This window comes from Struthio camelus, chromosome 16 (genome assembly GCF_040807025.1).
Source record: "Struthio camelus isolate bStrCam1 chromosome 16, bStrCam1.hap1, whole genome shotgun sequence".
NCBI classification, from domain to species: domain Eukaryota; kingdom Metazoa; phylum Chordata; class Aves; order Struthioniformes; family Struthionidae; genus Struthio; species Struthio camelus.
The window spans coordinates 19,767,995-19,783,883 of NC_090957.1; the positions used below are offsets into that span (position 1 = coordinate 19,767,995).

The following is a 15,889-nucleotide window of genomic DNA, read 5'->3' on the forward strand; positions in this document are numbered from 1 at the left end:
TCGCTGTGCGCGGCACTTGCAGCTGCATTTGCTGCCCAGCAATCGAAATTGCAGTCTGTGCTATAGCTATTGCTTACTCTGAATACGACTGTGCTGCTGTGTGCTGATGCCTTCATCTTGCTTGTCCCTTGGTCATAAATCTGGAGCGTATTAAAATTCAGGGCCCGTCATCTGAATTTTGCTACTGAGGAATATTAGGAGCCTGTGAGCGAAGGCCTGCTCCTTTACAAGTGTGTGTTAATCTTTCTTTTCAGAAGAGGATTCATTCAGGATTATAAGGGTGCAGAACAGGAGCCGATGAGACAGAGAGAAATGTGTGAGGACTGCAGCTCTTTCCCTGCCCTCCCAGCAGAAATGTTTGCTGCAATGTGAATGACACTGGGGGCGAGTGTGGGAAAACATCCACCTCTGTGTGTCTGGAAACTTTAAAGGAAGAAAAAGGACTGCGCTGTGGAGCGTTGAAAGGGGAAAAGGCTGATCTTACAATCTGACAGCAGGGACCTGCTGTTCTGGAACAGCCCTTTCCATGATAGTGTCTGGGTGTTTTCCAGCCCGTCAGCAGACGGCCACGCTGACGAGCCTGTTTTGCTGTAGCAAGGTGTAGGTTTTGGCTGAACTTCGGGAAGTTCCACTGCCCCATTGAGCTTTTATTGCAGAGGAGCGATCGATGCTCGGATTTTCATGGGCTGATCCAGTGGTGGTGTTATATTTGTGTGTCGAGAGGGACAAGGAAAGGGGCTGTATGTATGTCGTCTGCTTCCTAGAAAGTGGCTGTTCATCAGGTCTGCGCTCCTTCCCCTGCGTTTCTTTGCATTTCCATAGCCTCCATATATGCATTGGTATATAGCTCCTGTCCTTACAGAGACCCGTGCAGGGCAGTTTCAAGAGCAGCAGCCAGTATACTGAGTGCTTCTGTAGGAGGTCTCAGACTGCTCTTCCCTGTTATGTAGGGCTGTGATGTGTGATGCTGGCTGCAGAGGAAGTGACTGACTGACCACAGGTACTGCCACCAAAGTACTAGGTTGCAGCATCTGACATTCATGATGTCTATCCTCTCTCTAGGTATATTGAATGTTTTATTTGGTGAAGACCCTAAGAATATCGACATGGAAGAGTGCTATTAGATCATCTCTCAGGGATGTAAAGAATTATCTCTTAATGGACTTTTTTAAAGGCTGTTATATATTAAGAAGTCTCAAAAGATGCTATTTCCAGCACTTTCCTGGGAGAACAGCCCAGAGCACAGCACACACTGTTATGAAAACATTAAGTAGGTTTCTGGTACGTTGCATCCCAATTTTCCCATTCTTAATTTTTTCCTATTGCCCCTCTATGCATCAGCCTGAATTGTGCAGTTACGATCTGTGTTATTTGGGGTGGGTATGCAGTGCTGGTTTTCACAGACCTCAGATCAAGCCCAAGATTTTCAAGATATCACTGGGCATCTCAGACCCTCCCTATTGCCTGCTGCGAGATTCGGCAGAGTTTGATTTAATTAAAAGGAATCATAACTCTCTAAGCGCAGTGGAAGTGTGATCGCTTGCGTTGGGAACGCCGCAGAAGGTGTGTGCGGTTATCCGGCTGTCTCGGGCTGAAACCAAGGCTCCGCTCTGCCCTCGGAGCCCAAGCGCGCGGCAGGGTGTGCGCAGGTTGCCTTGGAAATTCACGCTCAAGCAGGCGGCAGTCTGGACTGTGATGCAGGAATCATTGGTCTGCTGCGTGCAGGCACTCGAGTGTGCTGGAACAGCACAGCCTTCCCCTCAGCCCTCCTTGCTAAGACGGGCAAGGTTTGGCAAAGGAACCTGTGTCGTTTCAATACATTAGCTTTGGTCTTTAATAAGGGTGTCAGAGTCCTTCGAGAAGAGAAGAATGTCTGTGTGCCCGCCTGTGTGTGAATGTGCTTTATGCATTTCGGAGCTGAAGAGCGGGCAGGTACATATGAGGCTCGTTTGAGGGTAATCACACCTCAGAATAAGCAAGAGATATTGCTCTAATGAGCTGTCACAATAGGAGCAGTGTATTTCCTCCTCCCCCACTCCAGCCTGTAGCAATGTGATCTGAGCAAGCACTGAAAAGAAAAGGGGGGGGGGGGGGAAGTGCTTTCAGTCTTGACGCAAGGAGCAATTGTTTGAATGCCTAAAGGTAGCAGAGACATTCAGGGCAATATAAATGGAATGATTTGGCTTGCATGTGTGAAACCAGAAATTTAAAATTAAGTGAGCTAGAAAAAAAATGGCTTGAATGTTTAACTGCTGAAAGGTACAGGTGGCAGAGAGAGCTTGGAAAAAAAGCAGTGTGGCGGCAGGCAAGAAGGACAATTAACAGTGCTCGGAAGGCATGGCTGCTCAACTAGACAGGCAGTCAAGCTAAAATTCCCGAGATAAAACCAGCTGGATAATTTCCCGGGCCATGTTTGATCCATGGACATGAGATGACGCTTGGTGGAAAGAGAGGGGGAATCGTTTTCTGTCCTTCCAACGAGTTTTGATTCAGGCCCTTAAAAATGTCTTTGGCTTGGGAAAACAGCGTGGGAACTTGGATGGTGGGTGATGGCCAGTGTGATATTAGCTGTTGGGCCAAACCCTTGGCATTCATGCCTCTGGGAAGAAAGCAGTCCCAGCGTGCAGCTGTGCTGTTCGCCGTCTGTGCCTCTGGAGTCGGTGTTGGCCTTGGTAGTTTAAGCCAATGTGGGGCTTGCAGGAGACACAGGGAGCAAACTTGGGAATATCCAGTAAACATAAAGCTATGTCATCACGAGCATGTCTGTGAGGCTGTGATTTCTCACAGCACCCAGGGATTTGGTTTGCACAATGCAAGCTGTTCCTTGCAGGAGGCTGTTCCTGCAGGGGTTAAAATTTCCACATTCTTAAAATGTTAAAATTACCACACTCTGTAGCCCTGGCAGTGACTGCCGTGATGGCTACCTGGCTGGGGCTGTTACTCCCTAGATGCCTCTTCCCACTTTCTGCTTCTCATTGCTGGAAGTTAATAGAGAGCAAATAAATCCAAGAAATTCCTCATGTTTTTTCCCCTTCTCTTTCACAAAATGACATCTAATTTTTCTGAATTATGTATTATATGAGTGCTGATTTTGTGTGCCAGCAGTGAGTCTTTGCAAGGACTATAAAGTCAGTATATTTAGGATGATGCAGAGTGAAAAATGAATACAAGAACTCAAATTTTGTCCACCTTTTGATCACGCTGTCCTTTGCCAGCTCACTAAGAGGTGAGCATGATAGTTTCTGGGGCAGTGTAATAAATTCAATTTCTCCAGTTAGGCAGTTTGTACTTTAGATTTGCTTTGGGTGAACTATGCGAAAGTAATGCTAATCCCTTCTTCCTCTACACTAGGTATTGGTACTGGTACCCCCAACTGAATGCCGTTTGTGTTTGCTTTTCCATTTAGACCTTGCTTTCCAAGCTTTTCCCTACCCGTCGTTCTTCCTTGCATTTTGGAACAGATGATGATCTGAGCTGAGCAGCAGTGATTTGCAAACAATATGTAAAAGCATTGATTTAAAGCTTAAGGATGTGAGGAAGAATCACTTTACTGTTTTATTCATTTGAAAACTCTCTTTAGACTACTGTGGAGGCCCTGTCCGTGGGCCTGGAGTCAGACAAAAGAAAGTGGAAGAAATATGAAGTAATAATCATACTCGTTCATACGCGGGCAAAAAGCCCTGGATGTCTGGGTACTTTAGGAACAGGCTCCATGTGATTATCTCCATGTTACAGACGAGGAAAGTGAGCTCTGAGTTCTTATCCGTGGTCACCAAGCACGCTACAGAAATGATCAGAATAAAATCTTGTCTAATGCTTTCTTCATTGTATATCTCTTCTTCTATTATGCTGTTGTGCTGGTATTAAATCTTAATTAAAAGAAGCTTCAAATTTGCCAATCAGTAAAATGGAACAACTTGTAAGGCCCCAGTTTTCTTTCACCATTGGTGCCATTTGTTAGGTTTTTTTCTCCTTCGTTTTCTTCAGCTAGCAAAAATAATTGGGGTGGCTTTGGTTTCTTTCCAGTTGGTTTCTCGATGCAGCCAGGCACTTAAGCACAAGCTAAATCAGTAGGATGCAAGTACCTGTGATGAATGGGAGGTCAGATTAAAAATTACCTAATGGTTTCTTCTAGCTTTAATCTCTTTGAACTGAATGTATCTGAACTTAATAGGATAGTTTGCCAAATAAAGCCCTATGTGACTCTTCTTTTCTTTTTTTTTTTTCATCCCTTTAAGAGTTCCCTTAAATGTTTATATCAATTAGTTTTGTAAAACCCTTTTACCATGACTGAATCTAAATGCCTGGCGCTGTGCCCTTTACAAGTGTCCTGTGCACAAAGAGCATTAACCCTTTCTTGGGAGAACTGGCTTATTCTTAATGTGAGCAAACAACCCATAAATGTGAGGTATCCTCGTAGACCTTTAAAGACTGGCAGCTAGATAATTTACAGTAAGGATGACCAGATAGTCTTCTTTGTCTCTTTTATATGTAGGTGTTTAGCTTTATATGTAGGTATTTAGCTTCTTTTTTCTTCCATTTGTTCATTCATTCATTCAACACTGCTGTAAATAGAGGTAAATCGCAGTGATGTCAATGGAAAAATTGGTGCCTAAGCAGGAAGCACATTCACACCCTTTGTATCTTGTATATACTGTGATATTGACTCACTAAATCACGCTAGTAGTTTGGATGCCCTTTGTGGAAAGCTGGTCTTTCATGGATGTGATAAAACTTGCCCAGTGCTGTGTTTTTATTGGTTAGTGTACCAGAATTACAAAGGTGAGGGGTTGCAGCCAGGGCAATGAGGGTTAAATGTTTTAACATATAGTATGATTATTTCTTCTTTATGTTATATTCTCCTATATGTACGAGTCCAGCAGGCACCTGACTGTCCATTTCTGAGCATCCAATGACATAGTGGGGTGCAGAGTTGCTTAGCTCTTGTATCAAATCTTCATCTCCAGCTGCTGGAGGTGCACTGGCCCTCATCTGAATCCGTATTGTGTTATTTGGTCACTCTCAGGTTGCCTATGAAACCTGGACAAACAGCTTTTCTTTTTCTCCTTCCCTCCACTTGTGTGTGTTTTGTACTTAGAATGGAATGAGCATTAATTGAGTGACTTAATTGATGCTCTGGAAAAATATTGCAAGCTCCCTAATTTATAGAGTTACTTCACATAAGTCTTCTCTTGCAGACTTGCCTGCCGTTGACGTTGCTTTGAAGAGCCTGTGATGTCTCTTTATTCTAGAGATGTCTGGAGCACGTTGGGCTCAGTGTGGATGTCAGCAGCGTTCGGCACTTTGTTTTCAAAGAGAATTTGTTAACGCAAGTGTAGCCTGAGAGATGAAAGGATCCACGGTGATACCTGTTTGAGGCAGCGAGAAACCAGACAGGAAAAGAAGGATCTTGGGAGATATTTGTGGGCAGATTTCTCTGGCCAGTTGTGGCAGAGAAGCCCTGTTCTGAGTGAGAAGGAGCTTTCTCTTGGGTTATCTAAACCAAGAGTTAATGAGATTTCCTGAGAAAACAGGATGGGCAGCTCCACCATGACAGCCACTGGCAGCCGAGCCATCCCTTATTTCATCTACTCCTTCATTCGGGTTGCTATGCCATGGCCTGTGGCGTTTGGACCTCATCTGCCTCCGTGGAGGAGCTGTGCTGAGTACAGAGAGGTGTGAGACAGCTGAACATGGAAACTGTGATATTAGATGTGGCGTTTTCCCTCTGGGCCACAAGCTCTCGTCTGGCCTTTCCCGTCTGTGCCACTGGGCCCTTGTTCCTTCCGGCCAGCTCCCCTGGCATGAGTCCTCTTTTGGGAGATACAAGGGAGGTCTTGTATGTATAAATTCTTCATGCTAGCATTTCTCGTCTTTTAAAATAATTAGTGTGGTTTGATTCGATCCCGGTGGCAGTCTCCATGCCCTGCCCCAGCCAAGCACTAGTGGCCCCTGTGGGGCTACACCAACTGCTGTGGGCTGAGTTCAGGCAAACCATGTCCTCCCATGGGCTGCCAGCTTTTCCTTTCTGCAGCTCCAAACACACCACGATGGTCAGCCTTGAGATGCTACTGGTGACCTGCTGTCGTTCTCCGTGTGCGAGTGTTAACTTTGAGAGACAGCACCCTGCTTTAGTTGCAATGAACGCTGACACCAGCAGGGAAATTGGAGGTGCCGCTGGAGTGACGAGTAAACACAACTCTTGATTACACGAATGAAAGGCAGCCTGGCGGTTGCAGGATGTGCCGGGGCACTGGTGCTGTTCCAGGAGCAAACCAAGACCTTACTCTTGTTTGTAACCTGGCTTACCAGGAACAAAAATTGCTTGTATCTGATGCTTTTGCAGTGGTACTTAACAATACTGAATGGGATGAATCCCTTTGTGGAGAGCTGGAGTTTGGGCAGCAAGATGAAGCGAGCTCTGAAGTTGTCACCTTGATGCGAGGTTACGAAGAACGTGGGCACTTGCCTGTTTTTTTTTTTTCCTCCTCTGTATCCTTGTTAGGAGCAAGTAAGGCCCCATCCCTGGAGCAGTTTAGCATCTTCCAGCAGCCCTTTATACTGCTTTTAATTTTCTAAATGCTACTCTTGCAGATTGTTCCCAGACTGTTTTCTCAAGTGTTTATTCTGATCTTTAAAAAGTATATATTTTTCAAACCTTATCAGTATACAGTCAACAAGACTGCATATATAGCAAAGTGAAAACACCCCTGAGAGGATGCAGGGGAGGTATAATTCAGTCCCAGGGGTACCTTTGTTCTCCGTCAGGCAGAAATATCATCTAGCTCAGCCCAAGCAGAGCTCTCTGGAGAGCGCAATGCTATTGGGATGTATCGATCTCCAGGCTGAACTCAGTGTGTCCATCCCCTTCTTGCTCGCTTCTGTGAGAGCAATAATAATAATTCTTGTGCGACTGCAATGCCTTCACTGAAGTGGTACCCAGCAAGTACAGCAGTTTCTGGACCAGACCTTTAGGCTCTGGCTGGTTTCAGCTTGTGATCTGTGGGAGCCCTGGGGACCTATGGATTGCCTCTGAGAGCGGTGAAAGGCAAATCAGAAAAGCTTAAAGTCTCTGTTCAGGGACTTGTACCACCTCTGCAGTGTTTTTAGATATTGAGAAAGGTTGAAAATCATTGACCTAACGGAGCCATTTGTCCCAGAGCAATTAAAATGAATGTGTTTTGGACACTGAGGGGATTTGGAGATCCTGGCTTGTGTCTGTCATCCTCCCAGCAAGGATGCTCAGCCTTGTTCTGTGCAAAACTTGTATTTGAGAAAGTAGTCACCAAGAAAGTTCCTGGGAGGGCCGGGGCCAGCAGCAGATTTATGATTTGGAGTTAGGACTCAGTTCACGACTTCAGGTGGAATTTTTCCCCATTTTGCCTTTGTGGCATCTAACCAGTTGCCAGCCTCCCTTGTAACCCTAAGGGCTGGGGGCGAGAACAAGCGCAGAGCACTTGAGTGACACTGCCCTCCTAGGCTGTGCCAGCTGGGGGACAGAGAGCTGATTCACAGAAAACTTTAGGGACCACAGTCTGAGGGTTTTGCTTGCGTGCTGGCATGCGACTCTGCACGATGGCACATGTCGGAGGCCAGCTGGGTGGGAGCCAGCTCCCAGTGTTTGTGAGATGCAGCCACACCACCTCTCCCACCACCCTGAGATGCGGTGAGCAAATGTTGTGCTCGCTCTGTTTTTTCTTTCTCTTTCCAGTTTCCCGTATATGTTCCATGGTTTTTCTGTTTTTCCCTTTTGTCTAATGTTTGTTTCAGAGTTTGGATATTTGTCTGGCTGACAAACTCTGCAAATGTCATAAGCACTGGGTCTTTTAGGGGGCAAGTCTGCCTCTGTGACAGCTGAGGAAAGACAAGCTCTGCTAAACAGAAGGGACAGGGGACCTCCAGGCTCTCCAGCTTTCCCCAGGAGACAGACACCTTCAATGCACTGGTTTGTCACTCCTGCTTTCATTAGAGCAAGCCATGTCCTAGGCCAGCGTATTGGTACGGACGGTGGATTTGGTTCAGCATCCACCATCCTCTGAAATGCAGGACTTGCTCTGCAGGTGCTCCGGTGGTGCTGAACACCAGGAGGATCAGGCCAGCCTGGGAGGTGACACTGCAGCTCATGGTAAACGAAGGAGTTGGCGTCCCTCTGGTGCGGTGCGAGCTCCCCAGCATCACTGCAGGTGCCGCGATGGATGCCCCATGTGCTTGTTTCTTGCTGAGGACCTCCTGTGCTTTTGTAAAGCTCTGCGAATCGCAGTCACCTTGGGCACGCAGAGAAGAGCTGCGAGGGGGCGGGAAGCTCCCTCTGACAGGATATGAGTTTTATTGCACCCACTGAAATGTCACATCGGTGAAACGGCTGCAGGCAGCAGCGCTGGAGTGATTTGGTGGACGTTTGTAGCCAGGGTCCATCTCTGCAGAAACCAGACGTCACGTGGCTCTCGCCTTGCGCTGGAAGCTGTCACTGTCTCTAATATGACACATCAGAGCCGAGATGCTGTTTCTCATTAGCGTCAGGGGGGAAAGGGCGTCCTCCGGAGAATTTGGTGCTGTGGCTGCTGCATCATTAACACGCTCGGCCGGCAGCGGCTCTTGGCCTTTCATTTGCTTTATATCATCTAGTTGGATAAAAGATCTGGATGCTTGAAATAATTGTTGATAATAGCTAATGAGGAATTGTAAGGCATGCGATTGCCATGTCGTTTATCTGCGCAGCAGTGTGGGGGACTTACAGCCTGTGTCGGCCACCACCGACCCCTCCAGCTTGCAACCACAGTGGTAATTATTAGTATTTTGCTAGCACCTGCTCACCCTGACCTATATTGCTCGGGGTGATGGACAAACACTGAACGTGTCCTTAAGTTTAATAACTTAACAACTGAAGCACTCAGAGTCTCATATGTGTATATATATATATATATATAAGATTATTATTATTATTATTATTTTAATTAGCATTTACAATGGATCTTCCCCAGTGCCAGCCTTGCTGGGAGGCTATTGTGCTTCCTTAACCCAAGGATGTGTTTTTAAGCACATGGCTGGATGAGCCACCCTGGGGTGGCGGACTGGTGCGGTGCAAGCACAGGAGCAGGAGCTGACGGAGGTCCCATTGGGGAGGTCCCCAAAGCACAGCTGCTTTGCAGTGGCTTCCCAAGAGCAAACACCAGGGAGCTGGGCATGGCAGCATAGAGGTGGCGGGCTGGAAAGCTTCTCTTGCTCTAGTGACATCAGGTAAAACCGGCCCTGGGGAAGTTGGGGCTGATGTTACCACTGTCTCGAGAAGTTTCCTTCCTCACATGCCCAGAGGGAGGATCAAACAGTGAGGAGCTTGATCCCCTCTTGCCTGCGTGAGGATGAAGCTGTTGCTTGGAAAGGGTCCATGATTTACATTGCTTGGGAAGGCTTGGCTCCCGCTACAGAGATGAATACTGGAGTGAATGGTGTTTCTCTTTGAAGTGTTTATGCTGAAAAATGAGCAAACACAGGCTTCTGTGGTTCCCAGAATGTGTTGCTGTTGCTTTATGAAGTTTTGCCTTTTAATGCAGGGGGGAAGCAACCCTAAGAGGCAAGAAAAGACTGCTATAAAATGTGCCCCAGTCAGCATCTGGCTTTGCTCATTTATAACTGTTCAGATCTGCACCGACCACCCAGCACAAAGGTATTTAAGTGGGCTTTCTGTGAAAGAGGAAAAACTCTGCCCTGTTCGCTTTTCCTGTGTCGATGACAGTGGTTGTGTATGCTTTGACAGTGAATATGTTTGTTGCTTTACCCTGATCAGTGAATCCTTAGTGAACCCTGAGCGATGGGTTACTGTGAGGGTGTCTGCTCCTGGCAGCCGTCCTGCTGTCCCATTTCACTTGCACACTGCTTTAACCAGGACCTGCTCCCTGTCAGACCTGGTTTTTCTCCCTTTTCTTGGCGGTGGTGTTAGATCACTTACCTCTGCAGCGATGGAAAACAAAAGCGCCATTGATGCATTTATCACTTGGGAAGAGAAGGGCTTGAGCAGGACTGTGCATTTTGTGCCCGTACCAAACAATGTGTTGGGTGGCTGGGGCTGGGTTGCTGGTGAAGAAGTCGCTCTCGGATGGTTGTGTTCCTCTGCAGCACCCCAGCACCGCGGAAGACTCTGGTGGCAGGCATGCTGCTGGGCTGCACCCTTGCCCCCGTTGTGCGCGGCAGCTTTGCAAACACAGGAGTCCTTCAGGAAGACACCCCAAGGGTGGTTGCCTTGCAGTCTAAATTAGCTAGGTTTGCAAAGTAAATGCAACCTGAGACAGCAGCGTGGGACCTCAGGACATGTCTCCTAATATCATGTGCCTCGGTATGCTGAGACAACAGGCCTGGGGAGGGTCTCAGTGAGTTTTTCCCCGCAGACGCGGTGCAGCTGGGGAATCTGTTTTCAGCAAAGGCCGAGGGCGGGCTAGCGTTGAACTTTGTAGGAGTGGTGGTCAGAGCACTGAGCTCACTTTGTGTCCAGCTTTGCAGCCACCATAGGTGGTGGGGTAAGTTGTTCCCTTTCCTTCACCTTTTGGGCTAGTGACTAGCTGCCTCCGGCTGTGCTTGGATGAGGCCTGGCACGAACGTTGGGCCTTGGTATTGTTTGCAGTCCTTTAGTGTTGCTCTCCTCCAAATCCACAATTGCGATGATTGCAAGCAGGAATAATAAAAAGCACAGTCTCATAGACCTGTCCGTGAGGAGAGGATGCTGATGGCTGTCATCTTCCTTCTTCTCTTCCCCAGAAATTGGCAGCCGAATGCCAGAGCGCTGGCTATCCTGGGACCCTCATCCCATACAAGTGTGACCTCTCCAATGAAGAGGAGATCTTGTCGATGTTCTCCGCTATCAAGACTCTTCATCAGGGGGTTGACGTGTGCATCAACAACGCGGGGCTGGCTCGCCCAGAGCCCCTGCTCTCGGGGAAGACGGAGGGCTGGCGGACAATGATAGATGTGAGTAGTGCTCCTGGGAGAGTGGGAACTGCACTGGCAAAGGTCTCCGCAATGGCCAGGCTTTTTGCTGCTGGGTTTCCTGAATTACAGCCACCTGCAGAAACTGGCTTGAGGGGCTTGGAAAATGTTTTTCTCAAATTTTCTTCTTTGTTTTTTGATCAATCTGAATGCTGGAAATGCTCAGATCAGGGAGAGCCTTCCCATTGGCTTCCTATTTGCCTAAATTATGCTCAGCTTTCCTGTATTACATAGATTTTAAAACATAGGTGGTTGTGTTCCTGGGGTTTGCAGTATTTGACTGCTTGATTTTTGTGTTAACAGTGGACCACAGTCAAAATAAGCCTGAGGACTAAAACGTAAGGAACTGTTTGTCACCAGAGAGGTTTTGTGTGTCCTGTGATTCACTACCCTGTAGCTGTGCTAGCCGGAGGAGCTGGACTCGGGAACCTGATGGAGAGCTATGTTGTACCTTGTCTGCCACCCAGGGAGGGCTTTGCACTGCCCGTGAGGCATTGCGGTGTCCCCAGGAAGCCCAGCGTGGGTGCGCAAGAGCCTGTCTTTCTCCTAGCCCCCAACACTGTTGTGCCCATCTGTTTATTTCACATGAGCAGAGCTGAGGACCTGCTTCCACTTGGCTCTGGCAAGGCCCAGGTTTGTTGCCCCTCAAATGAGGACTGGAATTTTTATCAGCTCTCCCCCGTCTTTCCCTTGAGAACTGAACAGCCATCACACGCTGCTGAGCCACGTGCCTTAACCTTGGGGTATGAAAATGTGTATTACTTTCAGTAGTGTTTTTCATTTCATGCAGTGGCTTTCTAAAAGGTAAGGAGCCTCATTTTTTCCTTAAATAAAATAGGAAATTAAATGCCAAGCACTGGTATTTGTGCCTAATCCTGTTAAGCAGTTATAGCAGTGGATTGTAAAACAGGCAGATCCTTTTTCACTTAAGAAGCTGTAATGTTTTTGTTTTTATATCTTCATTTTCTGCCCGCAATCTGGTTAGAGCTGCATGTGGATGAGCCAATTTCGTATGCCACACCAGAAGTGTGTGAATGGATCATGCCATTTACAAGCGGTGTTCCCACCTCGGTGTTGCTGGGCTGAGACGTGTCTTTTTGGGACTTCTCCATCTTTTGCCGTGACCCTGTAGCCCTTCTCCATGGATAGCAGGCTCAGGGTCTGCTCGAATGACGAAGGGGTCAGCCTGGATCTGGCAGCCGATGGCTGTCTATCCAGCAGCTGTTTGGAGGCTGTGTAAAGTAAAACAGGGAGGCACAAGTGCACTGAGGCTGCAGACTCCTGCTGTCAAGGTGAGAGCCGCCTTATCCTGGCTAATTAAGTGCTTTTTAGCGTTTCAGTGGCTTTGCTCACTGTTGTGACTGCAGCCAGGTCAAGCTCTGCTTGTCTCTGTCTGCCCACCCATGCTTTTGCGGGTTGCCCAGCCTGGGTCACTGCACAGATGTGTCTCTGCAACCCCAGTTGCCGTGGAGGCTTTAAAGAAAATAGTGAGGCATTGCCGAGACAGAGCTGGTGTAAAGCAGGATGCTTCTCAGCATCATCTTGCCGCGAGTCTGCACTGCGTGTTGCCTTGTAAACTCCTTGTCTTGGTCGCTGTCATTGCTGCGACCTCCCCGCTTGGAAATCTTGCTCTTCAAGCTTACTGTGGCTGTGTGGCTGCTGGCCTGACAGCAGGGTTTGGGAGGATCTGCGCTGACAGCTCTCCTTGCCGTGGCTCGCCAGCCCCGGGGAAACACTCGCCAGGACTGTTTCTTCTGCATGCTCTGAAGCTTTCCGAGGGTCAGGCTGGGGGAGGTTGCTGCTGGGTTTTGCAGAGCTGAACAGGAGCAGGGAAGGCTTCTTCCAAAGGCCTGTTAAAGGAAGGTGTTAGTGAGTAGCACTGTTTGTTTTGAGATGCAGCTGGGGTGTTTCAGTGTACTTCCGGGCTGCAAGACAGGGAAAATTTCTAAACAGCCATTGATCTATTGATTTAGAAGGCATTTAGGGCTTTAAATTAAAGGCATTTTTTCTTTTTGGTAAATTGATTTTTGTTTCCATGCATTTTTTATGAGCTTTGAGGCGGTCTGTCTTCTTCCAGGCTCCCCTCTCAGTATACACGTTCTGTAAAACCTCTTGCTGTACACCTAGCATTTGAAGTAGTGTTATCATTTACTTATTAAAACACTTATTCCTCTTTTTTCTTTTCTTTTTTTTTTTAATGTTTCAGATCCTTATCATCTGATCTTTTTATTCCCAAGGGGGAATCTGTAGGTGCTTATTTTCCCTGGGCTGCAGAAGTCTCAGGTTCGGACTTGTGTCTCTGTTGCTTTCTGACAGTGCTGAGCTGGGCTGCCAGCCAGCAAATCCCCAGTTTCTATCCACCCGTGTGCTAGGCTGTGCTTGGCATGTGGCTAGAGCAAAGTCCTCCAGCCACCCCTGACTCGCACGGGTGTAGCCAGGGCTGGGTGCTGTGTTACACACTGCTTTCGGGCTCTGGGATCCACAGCTCCTTCACGTTTTACCTACTGACCTTTAAAGCCAGGAATTTGAGGTGAACTTTCGATTTGCTCCATTCTAGGTGCAAAGGACTGTGGTACCCATCCCCTCCCAGTTGTAGAGGGTAACTAGGTTTGATTTTTCTCAGCATTATTCATTGGCCAGTGAGGCTTTTTGCACAGATGGTGTCTAAAATCAAGAAGAGATGTGTTTTCTGTAACCTGAATTTTTATGCATGCTTGGAAGTTGGGATACTCATTGTGATGCCTTAGAAAAGCCTGTTTCAGGGAAGTGAAATGCTTAGTACTTCCACAAAAAGGTTCCTTTGTTCTCTCAACCTGGCAAATAAAACTTATAAATTACTCGAAAATGTGACTTATTCCTATTGCACACGTACACAGTCACAGACCTGCTGTATTGTGCAACATGCTGTGCAAATGTACAGCGCAGATGTGTTGGCCATCTTTGCTAAAGGACCTTTGAACCTTTTGTACTCAAAATAGAAACAAGACCTGAAAAACATCTTGCATGGAGATTTGTAAGAGTGACCTTTAGATTTTTTCTAGAAGTGATGTCACCCTAAGACTTGCTCATTTTCCAGGCAAGTTTTTAGGCTCCTAAGTGGCCTGAGTCACATTTTGAAATGGGATCAGAGTTCCAAAATCCTGTGGGTGCTATCAGGAAAAGACTGAGTTGATCCCAGGTCTGCTGCCTTCCACATGGTGGTTTTGTTGTGCCAGGCGGGCTTATTGTATGGGCTCTGGGCTTGCTCACATGGCTCTTGGTTAGTATCTTGCTCTGCCAGAAGTTGTCAAAATGTTGTCGCTCTACCCACACAAGGAGGCATTGCTCAGCATGAATCACAGCATTGGAGCTGGGCCTTGGTCACAGCTTTAGGTTGATGTTACCCTCTAGTGGTCTGCGGAGATGGCATAGAGCCTGGGAACGACTCTGCCCCGAAGACACGGTGCCTTGTGGATTGAGCACTTCTTGAGGCAGGGAGCAAAGCGGAGGTGTTGCTGGCCATGATGGCTCTTCGTACTAACAATGGCCAAGATCTGTATCTGAAAGGACTGGTTCCTCACTTGGCTGTTGTATGGGACTGGAGCAGGTTACTCCCGCTTTCCTTCACCTTGTTGCTGTGAAATCCAAAAGATTTGAAGCACTTTGCCTGGTCTGGGTTTTGTTCCAGTGCCAAAGTGGTTGCGCTGTGCAACTTCTGAAATGTCTCCTACCTTTTTGCCCTGCACAGGCGAGGTAAATCTTCAACCTGGTGCTGGGGAATTTATCTCCATGGCTCCAGGTACAGTGGCTGAGATAGCCGGCAGTGACTGCACTCAACCAAAGTGCACTTGGATGGGGATTATGACTATACTTATTGTACTGCCTGGGTACTTCATGTTAACATAAGATCAGATAAGCATGCTACTTATCTACTGCTAAGACAAAAACCGATAGGCATGGCCTATGGCGAAGAATAAGACATAATGACTGAGACAAAAGCCGGGCCTGGAACATCCCTTCCCTGACCCCACTCATCCTTTGAGTGTCTGCTCAGTAAGTACGTCTCTAAAAGGAGGAAGGGGGTGGATTTTGATTTCTACTCTCCAAACTAATGTTCCTCCACTGTGGCTGCATGTCCTTTTTTTTTTTTTTTTTAGCGAGTTCTAGTTAGTCTGTCTCATTTCTGTTTATAAGTTTCACATAAATGGTTGTCAGCCCTCTCACGTATCCTTACGTTTGCTGTCCACACTGCATTGTTCCCAGTGCTCCTCCCATATCTAGTTACAACTGATCTCTGATTCATCAGAAATGTAGTTCTTGCTGGCTATTTAGTTCACAGCAGGTTTTCTAGACTTGTCTGGCCTGCTGATATTGTTAACAAAGTGACTTACCATCAGTTGTGACCCGCCAGTGTGTCCTGCCTTGAAGTTGTCACATCCTTTCTAGAGGGCTTTAGCAAATATTTTCTACCTTTCAACCGCTTTTAAAAATCTAAAACGTTATCAATCTGAGCAATTAACACTGCTGCTGAGATGGCTTACAAATTACTGGGCTGATCAATCTCGCATGTACCTGTTGGTGCTTTGTACTATCATATGCCAGCCAGGGGAATTTCCATACCTCTGTCTTCCTGGAGACGTTGAGTCTGTGTTTTATGGCAAGCAAACAGTCAGGGCATTTGCTTGTTAAAGCTGGCACGTTGCAGAGGTGATACAACTGAGCTTAACTGAACCGTCGTGCTAGTCCAAAGAGCAAGAGCCTGGAGAGCTCTGGATCCTGTGCTGAAGGACCAGATGTGTTATCTTGTCCTTCCTTTCTTAGCTTACCCAACTAGGACTAAGCAAAACGTCAGCAGTTAGCGTGCCCGATTTGTGGCTTTCATGTCTTCTAGGATTGCTTACACTGACCCTTTCCATGGTGTGGTGTAAATTTG

At 47.2% G+C, this 15,889-nt stretch overlaps 1 protein-coding gene across 10 annotated transcripts in view; it reads left to right on the forward strand.

Moving 5' to 3' along the window:
* Positions 1-15,889, forward strand: part of LOC104142760 (gametogenetin-binding protein 2) — a 60,120-nt gene that overhangs the window by 36,698 nt on the left and 7,533 nt on the right. For all 10 annotated transcript variants that reach the window (XM_068909647.1, XM_068909643.1, XM_068909650.1 and 7 more), the window contains one exon: positions 10,750-10,959. In XM_068909647.1, coding sequence (XP_068765748.1) covers positions 10,750-10,959 — 210 coding nt within the window. The remainder of the gene's footprint in view (positions 1-10,749; positions 10,960-15,889) is intronic.